Here is a 23,781-nt window from a genome sequence, read left to right on the forward strand (position 1 = left end):
AAAAAAACATATTCAGGGTTAATCAGTTTTAAAATGTGTGATTAATTATTATTATTATTATTTTTAAATATATTGACAACTCTAGTAATTACAGAACCAGGCCCTCCTGCAGATGTTCTACTATTTGGTCGTTTGTATTAAAGTCCAACAATACATGAACTAATCCAATAATACTTCTTGTTCTTGATGCAGATCCCAACAGCAGAGCTTTGCTATGCCAGCGTGAACTTCTCCAGAAACCAGGAGGATCTTCTCTACTCTAACATCAGGCCAGATCGCCCCCCCAGACGCACGGAGGAAGTGGAGGAAGTTCTGTACTCAAGTGTCAACTTTAAGAGTTCTGGTGCTGCCAGTCAGTGAGTGTGTGACATCTTTAGTAAATATGGATGCGTCTGTGCTTTTATCTTCATGTTTTCTTGCTGTTTAAACGTGTTCATTCTTCATGGTGTGAGTTGACGGTTCTTTCACTGATGGAGGTGTGAAGGAGCTGTGGATGATTCTTCTGCTCTGTACAGCACCGTCAGCAAAGCACCAAGAGAATGAAGCCACACGGACATGTGGTGTGTTACTTTACAGAGTTTAAGCAGCTTAAACACACCTGCATGAATATGAGGTTTGACATGTTGTATATTCACCATCGTTAAGGCTTCCATCAGAGAACTATCAGTGAGCCAATGGGAGGCCAGCTTGCAGTCTGGAATCAGCCTTTAAATGTTACTACCTGTTCTATACAAGCATCTTCAAGTGCATTTATCTGTAAATAGTCTTTACCAATGTTGCCAATATGCTTCTATTGATCATCATTTATACTGAAGTTGCATCACAAGTTATTGTTTTGTATGAGACTGAATTCAACTTTCAGGGCCTTAATATTACATCAAAAAGTTCAATGTTTCCCTTTAAGAGCAGAAAGGTTGGCGGTTCGAAACCCGGCTGCTCCATGTGACATGTGACATGTCAAAGTGTCCCTGAGCAAGACACTGACCCCCTAATTGCCCCCCAGGCAAAAATGTAACGTATGGGTTATAATGCAATCTAAGTTACCTTGGATAAAATCATCAGCTAAATTACCTGTGATGTAATGTTACTTATATATAAATATATAGCGGGGGCCTGAGGGATGAACAGCCCCCCCCCATAAGAGACCTGAACCCCCCGTGAGCACCACAAAGGTGTGGTTTTGGTTAATTTAAAAAGAAGCTGAGTTTTTTTCTCTCTCATAAAAATGTTGATTGTATTTTATTTATTATTAAGGATCTGCTAATTGATTTGTTACTGAAGATCACATTGATGTATTTAAACTGTTTAGGCTTCATGTTTCTATGAAAAAAGCATTTTAATTACAACGAGCTTCAAGCTACAACATTTTGTTTCTATGTGAATTCATTTTTTGTGCTTAATAAATGAATAAAATACACATTGATGGTTTTCATTGGCTCTGCAGTGAGGTAGACGTCTCTATAGTTCTTCTTCCTTGTAGTTGGTCCATGTCACACCTCAGTGAACATTTCTTCATCTCACACAGCTGCTCATGCATGGTAATCATCTAAAGGGGAAGCAGCACTTTTCATCAGCTCCTACAAACACACAAGTTGTCTTTGGGTACCTCGTCCCTCTCTTGGACAGCTGATAGTGGAGGACGTGTTTTAACAGAGAGGGATGAGTGGAGCAGCTCTGAGGTTCACAGCAGCTGTGAGTGGGTTAGTCATCTTCCTGCTGTTTGCATCAGGTACGTCTGCTTTTACATTTATTACATTTACATCTGTATCACAGGGCCTGAGTTCTATTAGAAACAAGACTTTAAATAAGGAATCTAATCTGGTTTAAATTCAGAAAGAACACCAGTTTATTGAAACTTTAAGCATTAACCCAGCAGTGTGTTGTTTTTGAAGAGTTTAAGTAAACAATAATGAATAAAATCACCATAAAGCAACATGTGTGGACAGATGTGAGAAGAGAGAACAATCATGTGACCAGTGCAGATGAGCCCAGAGTGTCTGTAACACCAGTAAGACTCAATAGAACCAAAATACTTCAAAGTTTCACTTCCTCCTTTGTCTCTTTCTCTGCATCATCACACCCTGAACTCACCACTAACTGGAAGACTGTTTGACTTTCTGCTAATAATTAATATTCAGTTTCCTCTTCCTCTGAAGAAAAAGATGTGCATCAACAGATTAATGTGTCGCTATATACATACATACACATGTGACCTCCACCCCGCCTGCTGTTATGAGTGTGATGGTGGTTCCTCTTTCAGTCATTCGGGGTCAGAATGGCTGCAGAGTTTCTTACAGTTCCTCCTGGATCTGTGGATTACAAGGATCCACCTTGGAGATGCACTGCAGCTACACCCCCCCCTCCAGAACCAGTGAAGGGGTCACAGTGCAGAGGGCCTTCTGGTTTACCGACAGGCAGCACGGGCCCCCGGTGGACCTGAGAACAGACCCAGGATACGCAGGGCGGGTGCAGTACAGTTACCATAGCAACCGCTGCTCTCTGAGCATCAGCCACCTGAGAGCCAGCGACTCGGCTGTGTACAGGTGTGCTGTGTTCATGTTCACCACAAACCAACCGGACAGGAAGTGCACCGGCCAACCGGGAGTCCGTCTGTCCGTCACAGGTATCGATCCAAGCTCTCGATACTTGGGAAGCACTGCTGGTGTCTCTGGAAGGATTCACACACTGTGTGTTGTTTCTACTAATCCAGGTTTACAGGTGGAGGTCAGCAAGTTGAGATCCTGTCATGTAGAAAGGTGTACATCAGCAGAGCTGACGTGTCAGAGCAGATGTCCTCTACCTGGTCCAACCTTCTACAGCTGGTACAAGAACGGAGAGAAAATGACGAGGGAAGGAACAACAACGATTGGGGGCTACTTTTATCCTGAAAAGAGCTGGTCCTGTGCTGTGAGAGGATACGAGGAGCTCCGGTCCCCTCCACAGTGTGAGCCTCCTGCACCGACTTCCCCTCACGTGACGCTGAGCAGCTGAAGAGTTTCACGATGATCATTTAAACTGTTTTATCTTTTCAGGTGTTTACGGTCAATCCTGCAACGTAGTGACGTACGATGAAAGAAGCATCTGTGCCTTCAGAGGATCTTCAGTGGACATTTCTGTCACATATAACAGTAGATCTGTCACCTCTAAGTTCTGGTTCAGCCCTCGGCGTAGTGGTCGTTGGAAGCATCTCGCTCAACCAGAGGACCTTCGTGAAGACTCCCAGTACGAAGGTCGTGTTGAGGTCCTTGATACCAAGAGGGGACACTCCACCCTGAGAATCAAAGACCTGAGAGAGAGCGATTCAGCTGAGTACCGCTTCAAGTTCACCACACGGAGCTTTAAAGGGAGCAGCGGTTTACCTGGAACCACTTTGACCGTCAAAGGTACAAAGAACAAAATCAATAAAAGGCTCTGACAACATGCACCGTTCTCCCCAAAGATAAAGCAACAATAGCTTTGGCTGCTCCTGGTTCACAGATCCAGATGTGCAGGTGCAGGTGATCTGGTCTCCTGGGGGTCCAAAGCTGATTTGCCACAGCAGCTGTGTCCCTCATGTCCCTCTCCCCTCCTTCGGTTGGTATCGCAACGGAACCACGAAGGTTGAGGGTGAAGCGTCTCTTTCTTACGGAGGATCCGTTGACCCCGCCGACAGTTTCTCCTGCGCTTACCAGAGCCTCCGCTCCCCTCCAGTGTGTGAGTCCCCCCCCTCAGGACATGACTACAGCCGCTGTGATCCATGATGTCCCTCACGCTGGCTGCTGAGGAGACAGACGCGTCCACAGGTTGAATGGAAGTAGACGTCTGTCGTGCTACCAGTAGCACAATGGAACCATTTCTTTTATGAGTTTGTCTTTGTAACAAATCAAGATGTAAACACTGCTTCCTGATTCACTGTGTTTGTTCTTATGATCGACACATGGTCACATGAATATTAATGTGTTCAATATGTCTCCTCCAGATGGTCCACAGCGTCCCTCTGTGTCAGTAAGTCCATCTGCTGAGATGATGGAGGGTGGTTCAGTGAATCTGACCTGTAGCACTGATGCTAACCCAGCAGCTAACTACACCTGGTACAAGGAGAATGGAACTTCAGATCCTCGTCTTCTCAGTGGAGAACCTCAGCTGGTCTTCAGCTCCATCCAGTCCTCTGACTCTGGAAGGTATTCCTGTGCAGCTGAGAACCAGCTGGGGAGGAAGAGGTCTGACTTCATCTCTATCAGTGTGAAATGTGAGTGAAACACAACCTTCTGAAAAGCAACATAATCACTACTAAGGTACTTGTAACGTTTCCTGGTTTAACCTGAGAGTCTCGGACCGTAGAGGCAGCAACAAGGTTTGCAACACGTTTTGATTTTGCAATTCTTGAATTACAATTTACGCGTCATGCTCCTCTCTCCATCTGCTCACTACTGTCCTCTATTGGGGTGGGACACACACATTAAGGACAGCTGAGTCGGATTAGACTTCATCCTGTCACCGGTCCTTGAAGCTGAGCTAACCCAACCTCCACAGTAGTGTTTTATTATGAACTTCAATTTATTTATCTATAACTTGTAATAATATGTTCACATGTCTCCTCCAGATGGTCCACAGCGTCCCTCTGTGTCAGTGAGTCCCTCTGCTGAGATGAAGGAGGGTGGTTCAGTGAATCTGACCTGTAGCACTGATGCTAACCCAGCAGCTAACTACACCTGGTACAAGGAGAATGGAACTTCAGACCCTCGTCTTCTCAGTGGAGAACCTCAGCTGGTCTTCATCTCCATCCAGTCCTCTGACTCTGGAAGGTATTCCTGTGCAGCTGAGAACCAGCTGGGGAGGAAGACGTCTGACTTCATCTCTATCGATGTGAAATGTGAGTGAAACACAACCTTCTGAAAAACAGCATAATAACTACTAAGGTAGCGTTTTATAATGAACTTATATTTATTTAACTATAACTTGTTCACACGTCTCCTCCAGATGGTCCGAGGGTTCCCTTTATGTCGATGAGCTCATCTGGTGACATCATGAAGGGAAGTTCAGTGACTCTGACCTGTAGCGCTGATGCTAACCCAGCAGCTAACTACACCTGGTACAAGGAGCATGAAGACTCACCACGGGCATCAGGACAGATGTTCACCATCACTGACTTCAGAGCTGAACACAGTGGGAATTATTACTGTGAAGCCCAGAACGAGATGGGACGTAGTACCTCCACCTTACTTCTGAATGTTTTAGGTTCAGGTGAATAATGATCTCTTTGAAACAGATTTCATTGGGTTTTGGTGAAAACCCTCACACATCCTCGACCTACCAATCTTCAGTTTTTCCTTTTGATTCTCCAGGAACATGGAAATCAGCCTCCGTGTGGACCATCTCTGCAGTGCTGCTGGCCATCGTGCTCCTAGCTGCCTTCCTGTGGAGGAGGTGATCCATTCTGTGGTGATCGTGTTCACTGATGCATCCAGAACATCGTCATCTGAATCTGGCAGTTCATCTGTTCACCTGCTTGCTCTTCTTTAGGAGAAAGAAGGCTGAAGGTGGAGAGAGACCCGCCAACAGAGCGCAGGTGAGAAAAAAAGAGTTCAAGTATAGAACAGAAATGTCGTGCTTTGTTTCAAAGGTCAGATACTTGATTATTAATTAGTCTTTGTTTAAGAGTTATTTCAGCTAACAGTTAATACTCAGTAATGTTTTTGCTGGATTCAAGATGCAAACCTTTAGGATTCTGCATCTTCTCTTAAACATGCACAGTGACAGCTCTCTGCTGGATTAAACCTGATGTTGTAATTAGCTCATCAGGAGCCAGATGACTCTTATGAGCACAGACTGAGAAGAAGTGACCTCATCCTTGTGATGTCATCCATTGGTCCATGGACTGCAGAGGAGTCGCCCCCTGCTGGTCAGAAGAAAGAATGAAGGTTCACGACCTTTCAGCTTGGCTTGGCTCTTCAGATCTGGAGGTCCCTCTCTGATATGGAGGCAGCTTTGGTCCCCAACTAAATCTGACTTTTGTCATGTGACCTTATTTTGTGCCAAGTGAAGACTTGTAGAACAGCCTCCTCGAGTCCATGAGCTGCTTCACCTTAAGGACATTTTGTCCCAAAGTCCAACAACCCACGTAGTGTATCTGCGTTTGTCCCGTCAGTCCAACATGGATCCGGTGCACGACGCTACGGCCGCTCCAGCACCGAGACAACGGGCCGAACCGCTCCACTACTCCAGCCTCCGCTTCCCCCACAGGCAGGAAGAGGCCCTCTACTGGAACATCAGGTCAGCTCCGCCCCGCAGACAGGACCAGGACCAGCACCAGGACCTGGACCTGGACCTGGACCAGGACCAGGACCTGGTCCAGGTCGAATACACTGCTGTCAGATCGGACAATGCCTGTGGTGCCCCGCGGTGAGCTGCACATTATGAATAAATATATATATATATATATATATATATATATTTATATATTTAAGAAAGGAGATAAACGTTGAATTGTTTGATTTTTCCGTTCACAGAACCAGGCGTCAAGAAGACAACGTGGATTTGTTTGCTTTGTACACAAAGATCAACAAATGAACCCCATCTGTTATTTAGTAAAGGGATTATCATTCATTAAAAAATAATTAAAATGGGGTTTAACACTTGTTTGTATGATCAGTGTTTCTAAATAAATATTTTAAATAGCGTCAACATTTTTGTTCAATTTGCTTTTTTTATACCTTTTATATTGTTATTGTCATGTGCTGAATGGTCATTATTCCTTTAAAAGAATGATTTACTTGAGAGCAGCTTACTCGTGTGGCAGAGAGACAGAAGGTTCTTTCTGCATCGATCCATCATGCGGCTGTGGGAACATTCATGATGCTACTAGTACAAAGTTCACTGTTTGTACATTGACTTTAAGCCAATCCAAGGGTTTATTACGCCAGTATTTAATAGTTATGAGTTAGAATAACTTTAGGAAAGAGACCTCAGGCAGAACGTTGTTTTCATGCACTGGTGAAGAAAGGCCAGGCCTTCAGATAGTGGAAAGAAAACATCAATAGACACATTGAGTTCATTTATTCATTCATTCACTTTGGCCAAATGGATGAATGGTTGTTTTAGCACCCAGTAGATGGATCAAATGCTGGTTGACCTTCACAGGTCATGTCGATGTAACATGTGGCTCAAAGGCATCTGGACAGCTTGACTCTCTTTGTGTTGTGAACCCTTCTGCAAAGAGAGAACTGAGGAGGCTCTACAGCCGGCAGCCGTTGACGGACAGCTCAGTCGCCGCGTCCTTCAGGCTCCGGCATTTATCTCGCAGGCCGTCACTGCTGGAGCACTCTGTGGGCGACGGCCAGCGCTCCACCCAGGTGTCCTTCCCCAACACGTAGACGGATCTGGTGGACCGGGAGGCAAAGAAACGTTTGGTTTGAGTCATTCTGGGAGAAAGAGGTCCGTAACAAAGCTTTGTTTCCACAAACAAACATGGCTGCCACTTACAAGGAAATCCACTGTCACATTCAGTCTGAGAGCAAATGGGTTTGTAGCTTCTACCTGTCTGAAGGTGTGGTACCACAATATGTCCCCCTCAACATCTCAGAGCCCCCCCCCCCATTGACATTGATTCATCCCCTCGAGGTATAAACACATGTTTTACTCTCAGGAGTCTTAAATGGAGCAGAACGGTGGTGACGCCAGCCGCCATCATGAGTTTCATGACGAGGACGTCCTTTGGAGGGAGGCGAGGCTCCTGAAATATGCACGTAGAGTAGAAATAAAGCCCTGGACCCCCACGTCCTTCTTCATCCTACCTGCCGGTGTCAGCGTCAGCGTTCCACTGGTCCTCTGTGGGCCCGATGATGAGGTACTGGGAGCCCTGGTTGAGGACCAGTCCGTCTCTGCAGCCTCCATGAGACATGAAAAGCCTCCTCTGACCCACTTCAACTCCTGCCTCTATGCCTTCACATCCACAGGATACCCACACGGTAAATAACAATTCATCCAATAACAAAGATGCTTCATTCAGAAGAAGAAGAGCTGATTGTCACAGACTCACCCAGTTTGATCACTTGTGTGATCTCCACCTCGTATTTGTCGTAGTAACTCTGGCTGACGTTCAGCACCTTCACCTTGAAAACTAGAGCACAAATAAACCGCTGGAGGTCAAATGAATCACGTGACAGAGGATTAGTCTCAATTCGTTACTAAATATAATTAATAGGAAAGTTAAAAGTGCTGCATGTACTGCTCCATGTAGATTTCACACTGTACATTTATTCACAGATACTTTGCACTTTAGCTGCTCTCTTGCACTTCTGGTTAGATGTTAAACTGCATTTTGTTGTCTTAGAACTTGTACTCTGGGCAATGACAATACATCTAATCTAATAGATTCAAAAGAAATAACTAATTAATCACACAAACAGTTAATCGCAATTAATCTTTAAAAAAAATGTTTTTTGACAGGGTGGATGTTGAGATGGAAGCCGGCTAGCAGCTAGCCTAGCAGTTTGTAAAGGGGTCCGTTTGACCCCTTCCAGGAGGTCATTTAGTAGCTTTTATTTTACCGGAAAACTAGAAAAAAACAAAGATGAGTTAACTGCATTAAGGTATTTTAATCGCATTAATTTTGGCCAAATTAATTGCATAGATTAACATTAATTTTGACAGTCCTAATTTTAAATGTTATAATGCCTGGAGAGATTCCTTAAACATGAGTTGGATTTAGCTTTTCATTACTCAAGCTCTTAAGTAATGAGTACTTTAATTTAAGGTAAAGAATAAGAGAATCCATTGTCTTGTTTAATGCATGTATGAATATTTAATGCATGTTAATGCATATGCATGTTCTGTTGAATGAAGGGATTGTGATATCAGACACAGTTCTGATGAAACGAACAGAATTATGAAGTGAGTCTAATGGCACGTTTCTTTATCCTGATATTAAGAAACAAACAAAAAAAGATACACAGCCGTACAAATGCGACGCCATCGACTCACATTGAACATTTACACTCAAACCTCAGCCGTGTGCTTGTGTGTGTTTGTCTTAAAGCTGCGAGTGTTTCGTACCGTGGTGCAAAGTCTTGCAGGCAAACGTCTCTCTTTGTTGGGGGGGCACGTTTTCACTGTCGCTCCTGGAGACGCAGCAGTCGCCTGCAGGTGGCGAGCAGAGAGGAGAATCAGCAGCGATTGAGAAGAACTACGAGTAGAGACGCGTCCAGTGACGCAGCGCCGCAGACTCGGCGAGCTTCTACCCTGCGCGCAGCGGCAGCCGTTGTTCCTGCAGATCTGAGAGAGCTCCTCTCGGTCCTCCCTGGGGGTGTAGGTGTGACTGCAGCGGTGATCTGAGAGCACAAGGAGCACACCTGTCACCACCTTTCACCTGGCCTCAGGTGGCCTCCCCCTGATTGTTTGGGCTGCGTCCTGCACGTGGAGGTCAGAAGGGCTCGGTCCTACCTGGGTTGTAATACTCGTAGACGGTGACCGAGGACGGCTGCAGAAGGCCCACTCTGAAGCTCTGCTGCAGCCTGAAGATCAGGACCTCTGGCTCTTTGTGAGACACCTGGGGGACAAGGGGAGGACAATTTATCACAGCAACAGAGGACGTAGAAAGGCCGGTTTCTGTTGAGCTACCTGCTGGTTAGAAATAGACACATTAGTAGATGCTTGGTTCTCATTGGAGGAAAACGTCAGCACGTTGTGTTTTACCTTGAACAGGTGGAGGATCAGAGAGCCTCGGTCACTCAGGTTATCGACCACCTGGAAGTAGTTGATGTAACGGTCCACTGAGTTTGAAAGCTGGACGAACACAAACAAACAAACCAGTTACGTCTTAATCTGAAAGGATCCGACAGGAAGTCGACTTCTTTTCTTTCGGAGACAAACAAACGAGTCGTTTTGTGAATGACTTTTGTGTGTTTTCTGTCTATTGGAACCTGCAGTGCTGTAATGGTCAGATCTTATCTCCTTACAGACACTAGAAGTCTCCTCAGCAGCACGGTTGGATTCTTTTCAGCGACGAAAGCTAAAAACAGCTCTTTTCTTCTGGGAATGTCGACACTAATAATTATAATTGTACATGAGTACGTGTTGTAATCATTTCTTCATTCCCTGATGTGTAACGTCTTTCTGCGATAGATAAGAACTACACAATAAAATGAAAATCCCTTTTCTATTGGAGACACACTGAAGTGGATCCTGTGATCAGATCCGTCAGTAGAGGCTGGTCACCTTCTCCAGGTCGGAGGTCTCTGGGCTGAAGCCGGTCGGCAGGCTGATGTCGAGGACCACCATCCGGACATCTGTGGGTCCCAAAGCCCTGTGGGGAGGAGACCAAAGGTGCTGCAGCTTCCTATTCAGAGACACAGAGGACGAGGACATGACTCACCTCACGCTGATGCTCATCTGGTAGGATTTCTCTACATCAGCTGGAGGCTTTTCTGTAACGAGACAGAAACAAAGCAGTTTTTTTGTAGATCGAGGAAATGCAACAATGTGGATTCTTTTGAACTTTGCTTCAATGTTTCCATCATTTCTAAACGATGAGCCTTTTACCGCTGGATTCTTCAATAGTGACGACGAGCTCAAAGTCCTTGCAGGACATCTTATCGTCCACCTCATGCAGCTGGTTGTAATAGGTCACAACCTGGGGTCAAAGTGACAGGAAGTGACCCCAAATGCACAAAGGACAAGTCCAAAAAAGACAACCGTCAAAATAAAAGCATTGTACTAAAAAAGACACAAAGAAACAACTTCCTGCTGTATTTCTGTGTCATGTCGTCATGTGATTCTATTATTGATCGCACTTATGAATGTGTTCATGTCTCCTGTTTCAATAAAACATGAAAAGAAAAATGTTGGTGAATTGAAGGTTGTGGCGTCATCGTACCTCCAGAATTCCCTCTCCGTTCCCCCGAGCCTCGACTTCCAAATCAAGATTATCCGGCAACTGTGGAGAAGAAGACATTTTTTGGTAAAATCACAGGATCAGAAGAGGAGGAGGACTTCAAGTGGAAGCAGCAGGCTGGTCGGAGTGGCAGCCACGTTTTACACAAAGTCCACAATTTGAACAACTGAAGTGATCACAATCAAGTGAGAGACACCCTGAGACTCTCCGGGTGTCTCTCACTGATGATTCTACAGACAAAGTGGACGTTACGTCCAGTCTCGCGTCCCTCACCCTGGAGGAGCGAGCGGCGTAGGCCGTCTGGGGGTTAAAATGGTAACGGATTTCCTTGCGTCCCGTCAACCTGACGTCCACATCCAGACTGAGGTCACCAGGAGGAGGCTTGTTTATCAGATACTCTGAGAGCGCCTGGAGCACCACCATGGTGGACTGAGGAGGAAACAGAACCCCCCCAAGGGGGTTTGAAGGACATTTAACTCAATTCATGATGATTACTGTCAGATACAATCGTAGTGTCATGCTAGTGTGGAAAGAGAAGATCTCAAGAAGAACATCACCACACAACAGTTACGACTTTCTGTACATTTTAGCCACCGTTCAGTGGGTGGACCAATCAGAGCCCGGAGCACCAGGACCGCCCTGCCGTTACCTGAGTGGAGCCGAAAGAGCCCCCCCTCCTCCGCTGGCTGTTCAGCCATTTAAAGGGCGCAGCGGCCTGGTCCAAGCGGCCCAGCTTAACCAGCGCCAGCAGAGCGTAGCCGGTCGCCTCCCAGGTGAAGAAGGTGTTGTGTGTGTCGGGCCAGTGGCTGCCACCTGGAGGAGAGAGGACACATTAGAGGGAGGAGGGAGAGCAGGAGCAACCATGCTTTGAGGGGATCGATGGATTGGATTGTTGGAGGATGTCTGAGGTTCTTCTCCATAGACCGTGTTAAACTGAGAGCTGATGGAGATTGGAGAAACAGGCAGGAGAACCAGCGCTGAAGCAAAGCACTGCAGCAGCACGACGCATTAGACAAAAGCAGTAATGCATTTAGTGGATAACAGGAGTTTTGTTTGAGAAACCTGCAGCTGCAGCTCTGAGTAAAGATGGAGTCGGGTCGAAGGGCTGAGCTTTGCCCAGCAGAGCCAGCGCGTAGGAGGCGATGGCCACGGTGTACGGCCTCCTCCCCGTCGTGCCCAGCGCTCTCGCCAGGTACGCAGCCGTCTGACCGATAACCTTCTGCAGCACATGCGGAGGACACTGGTTTAATGACCGACTACTGATCAATAAACCCGATCAGGACAACGATCTGGTCTCCAGGAGCCATTAGCTCGTATGAAATGTACCTCTACGTTTGGACCGGTGCATCGGATCCCGGCCTGCTTGGCCTCAGAGAGCGCTATGAGGACGAAGGCTGTCAGGGTCGTCTCTGGGTCGTTACCACGGAGACCGCCCTGCAGACACAAGCAACAGGCTCCTATGAAAGGCTTCAATACCTCAATGGTAAAGAAGGTCTATGGAGTTGCTTGCACTGTTTGATGTTAAATGGAAAATGGTCTAAAAATGCATGTGACAATTATCCTAAAGGATCTGAAAGGAGAAAAACAAAGCAAGGACCATGTAAGAAGAAAGAAGAAGGATGAAGTCGTGGGACACATTGTGTCCTTTAAGTCTCACCGTCATGGTAGTAGAGTAAACAGGGTTTTTCTCCACAAAGCTTCCGCTGGGCAGCTGTTTGTTATTCACCAGGTAGAGGAGCGGGTCGCACACCTGCTGTTTGTCGATGCCGAGGGTGGAGTGAGCCATGGAGAAGACCTTCACCACGTAAGCCGTGATCCTGACAATCAGAGGGCACTGATTAGAACTTGTTTTCTATTTCAGAATTTGTCACAGGAAAAGAAAATTGTGCATTTCTTATTGGAAATTAGCACATTTTAATTAAAGATGGAAAGCTTCAATTCAAAAAGTACCATGTACTTGCACCTTCCCTCCTGTAGGGGGGGTAGGAGCCGTCACTCTTTCTATATGCCAGCTGATTCTCGTATCCTGACAAAAAAGTGCAAGATTTCAAAGATGTAAAGAGAAAGATACAGATCGTAACCCACTGAAAAGGTAAACAGGACTTCCAGTCTCACCATCCATCCATTGCTGTATTCTTTCATCCACCAATTCAGTTACTGTCTAGTCATTATTGGTTAATCCATCCAACCAACCGGCCATTCATGCATTAATGCATCCATTCGCCCAACCATCAAGGTATCTGATCAGCCATTTATCCATTTTCCAGCCACCATCCATCCACCCATAAAGCTCTTTGTGTGGATCCATCAACCCATACTTCCAGCCTTTCACCTGTGCATTAATCTATCCATCCACTCATCTATGTATAAGATTATCCATCTGTCCATCCATCCATCAATCCATACCTCTATCCATCCACTAATGCATCCACCCACCCATCCACCCATGTATCCGACTCGCCGTTATCAATCTGTCTAGTTATCATCAATCCAGTGTTTCATCCATCACTGAATCCAGTAACCAACCCACCAATTGATTTATGTGTCCTTCCACGGTTCTAACAATCCAGCCACCATCATTCCGCCCATGTAGCCCTTTATGTTAATCCAACCAGCCATCCATCATCCATCCACCTATCAAACTTGACCCAGCTGCACATCCAAACCGACTCAATGCCCCGTTGTTCTGCTTCTTGTTAGTGTTTCTCCCCTCAGTTACACCTCTCCTGATGTAGCGCAGAGCCTCGGCTTTGCGATCCACCCCCACACTCTCCCAGTTGTTGGTCCGCTCCAGGTAGAGGGAGGCGATGAGGGGCAGAGTGATGCTCGCCAAGTTCTGCTCCACACAGCCGCCGGGCATCCGGATCAGAGAGGCCAGGGAGTCCTCGCTGATGGAGTTATCGATGCTGTCTGCCAACACGTTGCCTGACGGAGGAGTCGGGGATCAGAGCGCTCTCCAGGGTTCATCTGTCAAGCCTCACCTCCAGGGACTGACCTCTGACACTGATTATTGTCTCCGGCACAGAGTTGGGCACAACGGACTCCAGTTCCACCTTGTCCACACGAACAGTTTGCGTCCCTGTAGCAGACGGAAGGGACACAAAGTCAAACATCAGGATGTCCCACCTGAAGACAATCCAATCATTATGATGTAAAGACTGATTATTGTTAAATAATGAATGTTCATTTATTGTTAGAATGTCATTTCAAAAGTGTGCAAACTGTTGGTTTAAGACATTAAAAGTAATACATTTGAGTCCATCTGGAATGTGCTATGAACTCGTCTCGTATATAAAGGGGAAAACAGGAAGTGAGGCATCGCTGCGATCTTCTTACCTCCCTCAGCAGACGGGTTCAACACGGTGGTCCAAACTTTGGTCTTCTGCACTCCATCCAGCTGTTCAGAGAAAGAGTTCCCTCCTTCACATCTGTATTCTACTGTCTTCAAGGAAGGACACTCTTCTTTTAGTTAGAAGAACAAAGACCCCTCCATCACCAGGAGGGACTCACCACCACCCGAAGGTGCTTCTGGATGCGGTCTGATCCCATCATGTCTCTGGCCACCACCATCACCTCCAGAGGAAGTTTCCCCACCTCCAGCGGCACGATGGTGTAAGGCACCGCGACAGAAGAGCCGGCCGGCAGCGTCACTTCCTGCGTGTGTTTGTCCTTGAAGGCGATGCTGCAAATACCTTCTGTCTTCATCAGCACCACCCGAACCTGGACCAGGCACAACATTCTGTTATCCTAGGCGTATTTTATTAAATGAACTTTGAGAGGAAACTGAACCCGGATCCCCTGACTGGTGTTCATGTTTCTACCGTAAGTGAAATGTCTTAACAGCTACTGGATGAATCACCAGAAAATATTACAATGAATGTTGGTACCTGCAAAACTAATGAGATTCACATCAGCCTCATCTGTACTTAATGTCCATTTAGCAGAGAATGCTACAGGGCTACAGTGGCTACAGGCTACACGTGGTGGAGAATGTTTGTCTGGATGAATAAGAAGGAAGTGACTGAGCTGTGAGGGGTTCTCTTACGTGCACGTCATCGTAGCCGTAGTTATGCACCACCGCTTTAATCTCCACCTGTTCGTTCCTCGCCACTGAATACGGAAGCTTCAGGTCCACGAAGAAAGGCTTCCATGCTTTCACGTTGTACGGCTCCGCAACACAGAAGCCTGTCACAGAGGGAGAGGGAGAGTCTGATCTGGACAATGCGTTGAGCCTCGGATTCATTTCCTATAAAGTTCAGCATCTTGGACCCAACAGCAGAGAAAGTCTGCTGAAGGAGCTGTTTCCAGGTGTAATGGTGGTGATGTTTGGAGACGTCTCAAAGTGAAGTGTTTGCATCTTTGTTGTCATTTTCATCAGATCAGTTACACTCAATATGTGACATCAAAAGTCACTCTGTGGGTTTGAGAAGAAGATGTGTGACAAACACATCAGGGGGGGTCAAAGGGGGCTGGTGACCCCAGTCGAGTCCCAGGGTACGGGGGCTCATGAAGGTCAGCTGACCCTTCAATGAGATCCAGTACAGTTTGCTAACTGACTCACATCACTGTGAAACATCTTTCAAGTCGTCTACGATACAGCGTGATGTTCATTTGGTCAAAGAGTCTCTGAACTATGAAGCCTGGACTGGGTGTGGATGAGGGACTACATGTTCCCTGATGCCCCCCCCCCTCCCTCGTACCTGTGTGAGGTGATGCGCTGATAGCCAGAACTCCCCACTCGGTGATGCTGTCTGGTAAAGGAAGTTCCAGGTCCTTGAGGGCCAACCTGTTGATGGGATTCATGTGTGTCACCAGGCGTTTGGATGCAGTCGCTTCCTGTCTGCTTGCGTTGCGTCTTTGTGCTTTTGAGCCCATTGGTGCTCGTCTTGTGTCTCCTTCTGGTTAAATGGGTCAGTACAGTTCAGGCAGGATGTGGAAGTGATTGTCCTCGTGATGTTCTTAATGGGCCACAGGCACCTTTTAAAACATTGTTTGCAGTATCTTTAAAAGGCAAACTACACACCCCCCCCCCCCTTTTCCCTGCTGTTTGGGGTTTTCTTGTTTTATTCTGTATTTCCCTCCTCTCGTGTTCCTGTGTTAAACAAACAGAACATGACGCAATGCCGGAGTTCACAGTGCGATGTTATTTCCCCTCACACGATGAAGCAGAGCCAGAAGCTCTTCATCAGACAGATAATATGGGGTTTGGACTTTGGGTTTGGGAGGGGGGGGGGGGGGGCTTATTTGGCCTTTACGCACATTGTACCAGACGTCGCACCCGAGACCACGTCTGAGGAATGTTCAAATGTAAACTGTTAAACCACCGTGGCTACACGCAAAAATATTTGCAGTTACAACAGGGCGGTTAAGCTGAGTGGTTCCTGTGGAGATCAACCACTGAAACACTGCTGAAGACCTCAGGTCGACCACATGAACCTGTTTCCACACCAATAGATTAAACTACCATGAAAACGTCCTCTTCTTATTGTAGGGTTACTGAATAACGAAACAGTATTGATCCAAGTACCGGATGTCGGAAATGTCATGGAATTATTTTTTAGGTAAAGAACAATGTGAAAAACAATTCCAGTTAAAACGTTTTAGGCTGAAAAACGGGTTGAAAAATAAGTCTAAATATGTTTTGTCATCATTGTGAAAAATATTAGGTAAAAAAAACAGTAGTGTCAAAACATATCGTGGACAAAAAGTCAAAAAAATGTATCAAACAGGTTAAAACAGCATTTGATATCAAACTGTCAAAGTCAGTGGACAATTCCAAATATTAAAATGCAACATAAACGTGTAGCTTAAGTCACAATTCAGGTCAAGATGCAATTTTTAGTGTTTGAATGAAATTAAATGTAAATTGCTGATTTCATGTTTCCATTTGCAAGACCTCATCTGGCATCCAGGTCTGATGCTGGAGGTCCATGCAGGTCTGTGTGCAAATGTTGTCCTCTTTTTTTTTGAATGCCTGCACACTGTCATGTTCATTTGTTTTGCTCATAAATGTAATAAAATATATTCATTAAACGCTGTTTAAGTAACTTTAATGTTTCTCTCACCCGTCAGCCTCAGCTCGGTTGGGCAGCTTGAGGTCCGTCCACAGCCAAGACTCGAAAAACTTGTATCGCAGATACACTTGAGTCTCATCCAGATACTCCTCATCCTCCTCCTCTTCCTCCTCCTCCACTTCTTCTTCTTCCTTTTCTACTACTTTCTTTGCAGTTGAATGGGTCAGCTGCAGCTCAGGTGCAGGTTGTCTGGTCAGTTTAGTCAGGACGGGCGATTGAGCTCTCGCTACAACACGCTCTGTTTCTATGTGGACACATGATTCTGTTCTTATTATGTCGGCACACACACAAACTATTTAATATGGTTCTTAAGCAATAATTACCCAATACTCTGTGCGACAGCTGCATCCTCCTGTCATGCGTAGACATGTCCATTCGAGCAAAACCACGGGCCACCACAAAGGGTCTGGTGGTGGTGGTGGTGGTGGTGGTGGGGGCCGCTGTGGTCCAGGGGGGCAGCGTGGTGGGAATCTCCGTGTTAAACTCCTGGTCCCTGAAGGTGGCGCAACAGTAGCGGAAGGCCCTCATGCACTCCCAGCCCTCGGTGATGTAGAGGGAGCGCCTGGTGCAGGAGTAGCGCATGGGGATCTCCCTGAGGCCGTCCCTGCAGCAGCGCCGCTGCAGCTGCTCCTTGTAATGGTTCTCTGCAGCAAGACGGAACCGAGCGTCAGTGCAGCAGCTCGTAAAGGGGCGGGAACACAGAGAATGGGTCAGGTTCAACCAAACAAAAACAGCATTATTTACAACCTCAGCTTGCTGTGGTCCTCTGTTTGTTCCCAGAATTGGACAATTAGCAGCATTTCATTGGCTCTCTGAACTCACCCAGCTGGGCTTTACGCTGCAAGAGTTCGGCAGAGCGCCTCCTTCTGGCGCTGCGTGGACACTGCAGGACTGAGGAAGAACAACGTCTCGATCATGGAAAATCTTCTTGAAATGGAAGGAAATGTCTCATCAATGACCTGCGTTAGAGTAAGTGCAAATCTGATATCAATCAATAAAACTACTGATTATTAAAAGTTTTCTCTTCTTTGCTGTAGAAGTATTGCTAATAGAAGTTGTTGTTAGTTCCTTCATTATTCCATCAGCCTTTAATACAACCTGAGGTTCTCCAGCTCCAGTGTTGCTTCACTTTGAGCAAACACACAAAGTCAGACTCTGCTGAGTGAATTCTAGATGTTCTCAGAGGTTTCGCTGGTCTGCTGGCGGGTCACCTTGTCTGGTTTGGGTTCTGAACCCGGCGCTGGAGGCGTAGAGCAGTCCGGCGTCTGAGAACACCGATGTGGCGTCTCTGCCCCCCCCTCGAGTGCAGCCGATGTCTCCGAGCTCCACCGTGCCCCAAATCTGAGGACGAGTCCCCGGTGAAGACAAGTAGACCAGTTTGAGTACTTTATCAACCCTGAGGACGCTTGTTGGTTTGGAACAAAGAATAACGCCGTAACACTACATCAGTTTAACGTATGTAGACTCTGAAAACAAAGTAAACACTGTTTGATTGGTAAAATAAAAAGGTTTGTGAGAGTTTAAGTTCGTGCTGAAGGTCCCATCCTAAAATACACACACCTTGCTCTGTGTAAGTCGGTCCCGGTTGAGCAGATAAACGGCGTTGTCCACGGCTACCAGGTTGACCTTTGCTCCCGGATCGCCTCGGACCTGAAACCGGAAGTTCTTCCCGGGCGCGTAGTCTCGCCGAACGCCGTCCGCCGGCCCGACTTTCAGCTGGAAGACAGCGCCGTTCAAATGGACTCAAGAACCAAAAGAATCCTGATCAACTGGTTGGTTGGTGTTTCAGTTTTTTCTGACTATCCACATGTGGTACAACAGCACACAAACACAGACGCCCCCCCCCCCATGAGATCTTTTCCTCCAAAGACCCCCTGCTGCTGACCCCTCACCCCTCCAACGCAGGAGTCGGCCACATCCACCCAGATGGAGTCCGACACCACCTCTTCCCGCCCCTCCCAGGGAATGACGTAGAACGCCACAAAGCGGAACGACGGCATCATCTCCGTGGTGACCATCAGCCCAACGCTGGTGACCAGCTGACCCGTCACGTCCACGCGCTCGCCAACGAGGATTCTGCCTTTACTCAGCACCTGGGAGAGTTTTTGGTAACAACGTCTTTTGTCGTATTTTAAAATGAACACGTTTTATTGGCGTGCTGCGAACGCGGTGCGGCGCCCCACCAGGTACGTGATGTGCGTGATGAACGCTCTGTGCGCCGGGTTTGCGGGAGCGACCGTCAGCTTCAGGGCGAGCCGGTCTCCTGGGGACACGGCGTTGGTCGCCGTGGAGACGTACAGGTAGTTCTGTTGGCGCGGGTCGAAGGCGGCGTACGGCTGGACGGTGACCTGTCGCCTGGCCTGCTGCTCTGGTCTCAGGTCAGCCTGCACGCTCTCAGCCTGGGACACACACACAATAACAGCACTAAGGCTTGGGACACTTTGGCAAAAATAAGTAATCAGAAAGAAAGTGAAAGGGTATAAAAGTGTAAAGCGAGGTTCCTGAGTACAACCTGATGATTAACAGTCTGAAGGGTCACTTGTCCAGGAGTCACACTGACCGTGATGGTTTGAGGGCCTCCACCAGCCGGCATGTCGATGCTGACTCTGGCGCTGCCGGACGAGACGAACACGGGCTCCTTCAGCATCCCCAACCGGACCAGAACGTTCCGGGCCGGGGAGCCGTCATGGTGGTTCACCTGGATCTGTTAATAAACAGTTACAGTTAATATAACAGATGGACCAATGATGAGCACATGTCTAGTCCTCAGAACGCAGGAGCCGGTCCTTACTGTGAAGTCCAAGGGCAGGCCCGGCTTGAAGAACTTGGGTATGTCTTTGAAGGACAGGACATACGGAGACTCCACGATCTTAATGCCCGTCTTCTCTGCTTCGACCAGGTCGCTGCCTGCACAGGAGACCAAACCGAAGGGTTAAACAACCAGAATCCTCGTCTGAAGGCCAATAAATACATTTCCTCTCATACACTTCTATACGTTTTAGAATGATTTGAGCCATCAGTTATTTACTGGAGATAACAACCTGAACGTTGGCTTGTGAAGACCTCAAACAACTCCACATTTCACAATAGCTGAGTCAAAGTTAACGATGATAACGTTTGTCCATACTGTGGACGTTATCTAACAAGTGGACAGTCAGCGTGATGTCACCCATTGGTTGGTGGATTTTTGAACTCTTTGGGATAAAAGTCTTCCCCATAATATTCCTTGCAACCAAAACAAAAATGCAAATTTGCAATGTGGGGGAGTGAGGTAGAGAGAATTTACACATCTTCCCAAATGAGATGTTCACATTTTGACTCCATTGATGTGAAAGAGGAGTCGAGTTGCTGTTACTTTGCCCGTGTAGCACTCACATGACGGACTGACCTGACTGGGTGAGCACCGAGGCCTTCACATACACAGAGTTGCCCACCAGAGACTTGACGTTGGGGTAAGCTCTCTTGAGCTCCTCCATGCTCAGACTGACGACTCCTCCGTCCAGCTGCAGGAGAAGAAGAACGCAGAGAACATCTGATGTTGTGAAGGCTCCAGGTTCACTGGTAGAACCGATATTGATGACTATCAACAAATATAATATCTACAGTAAAAAGAGCCGAGGGTCCAATTAGAGGCTTTCAACAGTCATGTGTGGTGAGTGACTTACATTTGAAAGCTGCTTCACTGAAGGCAACCTTCTCATCTCCTGGTTGATCTTCACCCCAAACACCACGTAGGCCGTCCCCTGAACCGGCTCCCCGTACAGGTACCTGGGACGCCATGGCAACCACGGTGAGTCAACAGCGTGGCAGGAGGGCCGGCAGATGTAACATGATGTTTGACAGTATTTGACCGACCTGGCCGAGATCTCCACCTGCAGCTCGCTGTCCTCCAGGTTGAGGAAGGTCTTCTTGGGCGTCAGGGTGACGTTGAAGGCAGGAAGGACTGAAACACGGCAGAAGCATGAAGCAAACCTTTCATCAGATATCACACTGGAGGTGAAACCTCTCCAGACGGTACCACGAGGACCTGACGTACCGTACTTCTTCACCTCGAACTCGGAGGTGAACGTGTTCTGCTGCCGCTGGTCAAACGTTGCGGTCACCGTCCATTTTCCTTCACTGGAACGGACACACACGTTGACATCACAGAACAAAGCACGGTGAGTTCATCCTCTGGGAACCAGGAACATCTGTTCTAAAGGTTGTGTCAATCTTTGAAAGACTGAATTGTGCAACAGGTCTTGGTAATTCCTGATGGACACATTGTCTTAATTACACTCCTACCTTCTTCAACATGTTGTGCATTGAGTGTTTAAATGGACGCATCCTAATCTCTGGTCAGTGGAAGCAGTTTATGGACGATTCAAAGAGGTTGATCTTACTTGACCATTTGAGAGAGAGGAAAAGTGTTGCCAAAGACGCCGTCCTCTGGTCGGACCCTGGAGAACTGTTGGACCGCCACTCCGTCCGGGTTCTGAGACACACAAACTGGTTGCCTAAATAACCCAATAATGACCTCTGAATATGATGGAAACACAACCCAACGGGTCCAGAGTGTCTTCACTCTTGAATAAGAGTATACTGTAGATGGCTTATGGATAAATCTACTAATCAACGTATGTGTTTACCTTAATATCTACGCTGACGGAGCTGTCGAAGGCCTTGAAGGACAAAGAGGACGCGAAAGCTCTGAATCGAACTGGAGAGGAAAAATTGACAAAACATATTCAAACTATTCATCCATGATTTGTATAACGTTACTCAGGTGTGAGTCATCATCACGGCACATTCTCAACATTCCTGCTACTTTGACCAGAACCATCTCTGTTCACTACATCTGCAGTATTACTTCTGGTATCACTGCTTATACGTCCCTGACACCTCGCCTTTGAAATGTCTTTGTTCCAGAGTCTAAAGTCTCGCGTCCTCACCTGTGTCCCCGGGGTTGTAGATGGGTTTGTCCGTCTGGATGAAGATGTACCCGGAGTGAAAGGACACCATTAGTACCCTCTCCTCCGAGTGGAACCTGCCGAAGTCCACCTTCAGATACACAAACTTGTTCTCTTTCTCTTGGGGATTGAAACCATCCGAGGGAAGCTGTTGGATGAGATTAGGAAAGATGAAGGAGATGTTTACAGAAAGCATCGTGATGTGCAGCAGGATTTACCTCGGCACTTTTTCACCTCATGATTCCTCACGTAAATACTTCACACCCAAAAATAATGAGTCACCTGTATCGCCTTGAGAGCATGGAATCCGTTGTCTGCGTTGAGTGTGACGGAGTCCAGCAGGAGCATGGCTCTACTATTGAAGTCCAGGGCGGTGATGGAGACGGAGACGGGGATGGACAACCCGTCTGCCTGGAGGTAGATGTTCTCCTGGCTGTCCGTCCTCAGCAGGTCTGGAGCCAGTAGAGTGAACCTGAAAGGAGTCACCAGGGAGATGGAGCCACAACTACTACCAAGGGACTACCAACACACAAGTAGCTGTACTAGTACTTCTAGTCAGAGTCAAGCAGGTTGGCTGCACATCCAAAAATCTGAGATGCAAACACACTTCACGATAATTGATTCATGTTTTTGTTTGCTAAAACTAGGCAGCAAACTCTCTGCAGAGTGAAAAGGACGTGGAAGCATCTGAACGCCTGCATTCTGTGTAACGACCAGCAGGGGGAGACTCCTCTGCTCCCATAGACGTCTATGGGGAAATTACTCTACTTCTGTGTAGTGACCAGCAGGGGGCGACTCCCCCGGATGCCTCGATAGGACGGACAGAGGTAAACGAGAACATCAAGAGAGGGAAACAATGAGATGTAAGAAGAGGACACAAATACAACTAGGAATCTTAAAATGAAAGAAAACAATAAACAGTATAAAAAGGTATTAATATCAACTGTACCTCGGGGAAGAACTAACCGTGGACCTTGGTCTTTGTCGGCTGAAAACATACAGAACGAGCATTAACTTAAGAAATGACAGAGAACTTCAAATCATAAAAGATTACAGGGATATATGTCCAATAAAATAAAGAATAAAGAAAGAAGACAAAATGTATTCAGTTTCTTTGTGTTTCTTATTTTATCCTCCGATTGACCAGGAGAAACCTGAACAATGCTCACGTTTAGATGGTTGTTAATGGATGTTTTCATTAAACCTTTTTAAACTTGTCAATGTGAATTGCTTTAATGTAAAGTTTAACTGAAACACCATTCATCACCAAACACACCCATATACATATGTACTTTATATATGTTTATTTCTGTTCTATATTCAGCTTGGTTACTTACTCGTGCATCTCCCAGTACTTTCCTATTGGGGAAAATCCAAGCCTATTGGAGAAAATCCAATTCAGATATATTAGGCCTGTCCCAGACGAAAGGTTTTCAACAGCAAAAGAAATCAATAAACACACCCACACACAGACTGTGTCTTCAGGGGTGTTTGTGAGTAGGACGGCGTCATTAGTTATTTAATGAACCACATTCTGAAGACACAAAGCGTGAGCAGAAGACAGAGAGGTACCTTCTGCGGTCAATCTGACCATCGGAGCCACAGAGGAACACGAGGAACAGAACGTGCAGCGTCCACCGACCCATGTTGACCGCGTGGGACCCTCAGCGGACTGTGAACACGGGAGGGGCCGTCACCTTTTATAAGGCCCCCCCTCGTCAAGCCCCCCCCCAACACACTCATCTTCCCCAACTGGACAGTGAGCAGGAAGAGGAGGGTCATTGACTTGTGATCAATACGAGTGACACAAGAACAAACTGTGTGAGGGGTCCATGATGGAGACCAAAGTTCAGGGAAATCCTGCATCATCAATAGTTTCATCTGAACT

The 23,781-nt window shown here is 46.8% G+C and overlaps 4 protein-coding genes across 4 annotated transcripts in view; 3 read left to right on the plus strand and 1 right to left on the minus strand.

Moving 5' to 3' along the window:
• LOC134132727 (Fc receptor-like protein 2) overlaps positions 1–1,186 on the plus strand; it is a 32,514-nt gene extending 31,328 nt beyond the window's left edge. The window contains exons 6-7 of the mRNA XM_062564499.1: positions 193–356; positions 477–1,186. Coding sequence (XP_062420483.1) covers positions 193–356; positions 477–543 — 231 coding nt within the window. The 3' untranslated portion in view covers positions 544–1,186. The remainder of the gene's footprint in view (positions 1–192; positions 357–476) is intronic.
• A 1,085-nt stretch (positions 1,187–2,271) lies between these two features.
• Positions 2,272–3,740, plus strand: LOC134132715 (uncharacterized). Its single transcript, XM_062564402.1, has 4 exons — positions 2,272–2,623; positions 2,711–2,944; positions 3,033–3,383; positions 3,478–3,740. Exons 1-4 carry the CDS (start codon positions 2,338–2,340, stop codon positions 3,738–3,740), a joined length of 1,134 nt encoding a protein of 377 aa, XP_062420386.1. The 5' UTR covers positions 2,272–2,337.
• Positions 3,741–4,936: 1,196 nt separating this feature from the next.
• Positions 4,937–6,654, plus strand: LOC119217902 (B-cell receptor CD22-like). The gene is made up of 5 exons (XM_062564500.1): positions 4,937–5,223; positions 5,325–5,406; positions 5,503–5,548; positions 6,128–6,381; positions 6,489–6,654. Exons 1-5 carry the CDS (start codon positions 4,980–4,982, stop codon positions 6,547–6,549), a joined length of 687 nt encoding a protein of 228 aa, XP_062420484.1. The 5' UTR covers positions 4,937–4,979; the 3' UTR covers positions 6,550–6,654.
• A 360-nt stretch (positions 6,655–7,014) lies between these two features.
• LOC119217856 (complement C3-like) lies at positions 7,015–23,578 on the minus strand. Its single transcript, XM_037471842.2, has 43 exons — positions 23,466–23,578; positions 23,231–23,272; positions 22,843–22,881; positions 22,176–22,365; positions 21,876–22,041; positions 21,573–21,643; positions 21,327–21,418; positions 20,981–21,063; positions 20,800–20,887; positions 20,610–20,712; positions 20,333–20,447; positions 19,736–19,851; positions 19,505–19,648; positions 19,128–19,343; positions 18,837–19,037; positions 18,505–18,660; positions 18,156–18,285; positions 17,767–17,835; positions 17,268–17,588; positions 16,936–17,188; positions 15,571–15,656; positions 14,916–15,055; positions 14,381–14,590; positions 14,207–14,267; positions 13,866–13,949; positions 13,592–13,795; positions 12,821–12,896; positions 12,528–12,687; positions 12,197–12,304; positions 11,933–12,089; positions 11,520–11,683; positions 11,144–11,299; positions 10,853–10,912; positions 10,519–10,609; positions 10,352–10,403; positions 10,195–10,282; positions 9,673–9,762; positions 9,421–9,526; positions 9,219–9,308; positions 9,034–9,117; positions 8,018–8,098; positions 7,773–7,920; positions 7,015–7,358 (listed from the first exon to the last, which is right to left on the minus strand). The coding sequence occupies exons 1-43, from the start codon at positions 23,537–23,539 to the stop codon at positions 7,214–7,216; spliced, it is 5,310 nt and encodes a 1,769-aa protein (XP_037327739.2). The 5' UTR covers positions 23,540–23,578; the 3' UTR covers positions 7,015–7,213.
• Between the last annotated feature and the right edge of the window lie 203 nt (positions 23,579–23,781).

The sequence above is a fragment of the Pungitius pungitius genome, chromosome 9, assembly GCF_949316345.1.
Source record: "Pungitius pungitius chromosome 9, fPunPun2.1, whole genome shotgun sequence".
NCBI lineage: Eukaryota > Metazoa > Chordata > Actinopteri > Perciformes > Gasterosteidae > Pungitius > Pungitius pungitius.

What these genes read in the sequence shown, in the direction of transcription:
- LOC119217902 (XM_062564500.1), top strand. Translation starts at nt 4,980, where the DNA reads ATGTCGATGAGCTCATCTGGTGACATCATGAAGGGAAGTTCAGTGACT. An exon ending in GCTGCCTTCCTGTGGAGGAG is followed by an intron (nt 5,407 to 5,502) that starts GTGATCCATTCT and finishes GCTCTTCTTTAG; the next exon opens with GAGAAAGAAGGCTGAAGGTG. An exon ending in GACCCGCCAACAGAGCGCAG is followed by an intron (nt 5,549 to 6,127) that starts GTGAGAAAAAAA and finishes TTGTCCCGTCAG; the next exon opens with TCCAACATGGATCCGGTGCA.
- LOC134132715 (XM_062564402.1), top strand. Translation starts at nt 2,338, where the DNA reads ATGCACTGCAGCTACACCCCCCCCTCCAGAACCAGTGAAGGGGTCACA. An exon ending in AGTCCGTCTGTCCGTCACAG is followed by an intron (nt 2,624 to 2,710) that starts GTATCGATCCAA and finishes CTACTAATCCAG; the next exon opens with GTTTACAGGTGGAGGTCAGC. An exon ending in GCTCCGGTCCCCTCCACAGT is followed by an intron (nt 2,945 to 3,032) that starts GTGAGCCTCCTG and finishes TTATCTTTTCAG; the next exon opens with GTGTTTACGGTCAATCCTGC.
- LOC119217856 (XM_037471842.2), bottom strand. Translation starts at nt 23,539, where the DNA reads ATGGGTCGGTGGACGCTGCACGTTCTGTTCCTCGTGTTCCTCTGTGGC. An exon ending in AAGTACTGGGAGATGCACGA is followed by an intron (nt 22,882 to 23,230) that starts GTAAGTAACCAA and finishes GTATGTTTTCAG; the next exon opens with CCGACAAAGACCAAGGTCCA. An exon ending in GCTCTTTCGGCTCCACTCAG is followed by an intron (nt 11,300 to 11,519) that starts GTAACGGCAGGG and finishes TTTCCTCCTCAG; the next exon opens with TCCACCATGGTGGTGCTCCA.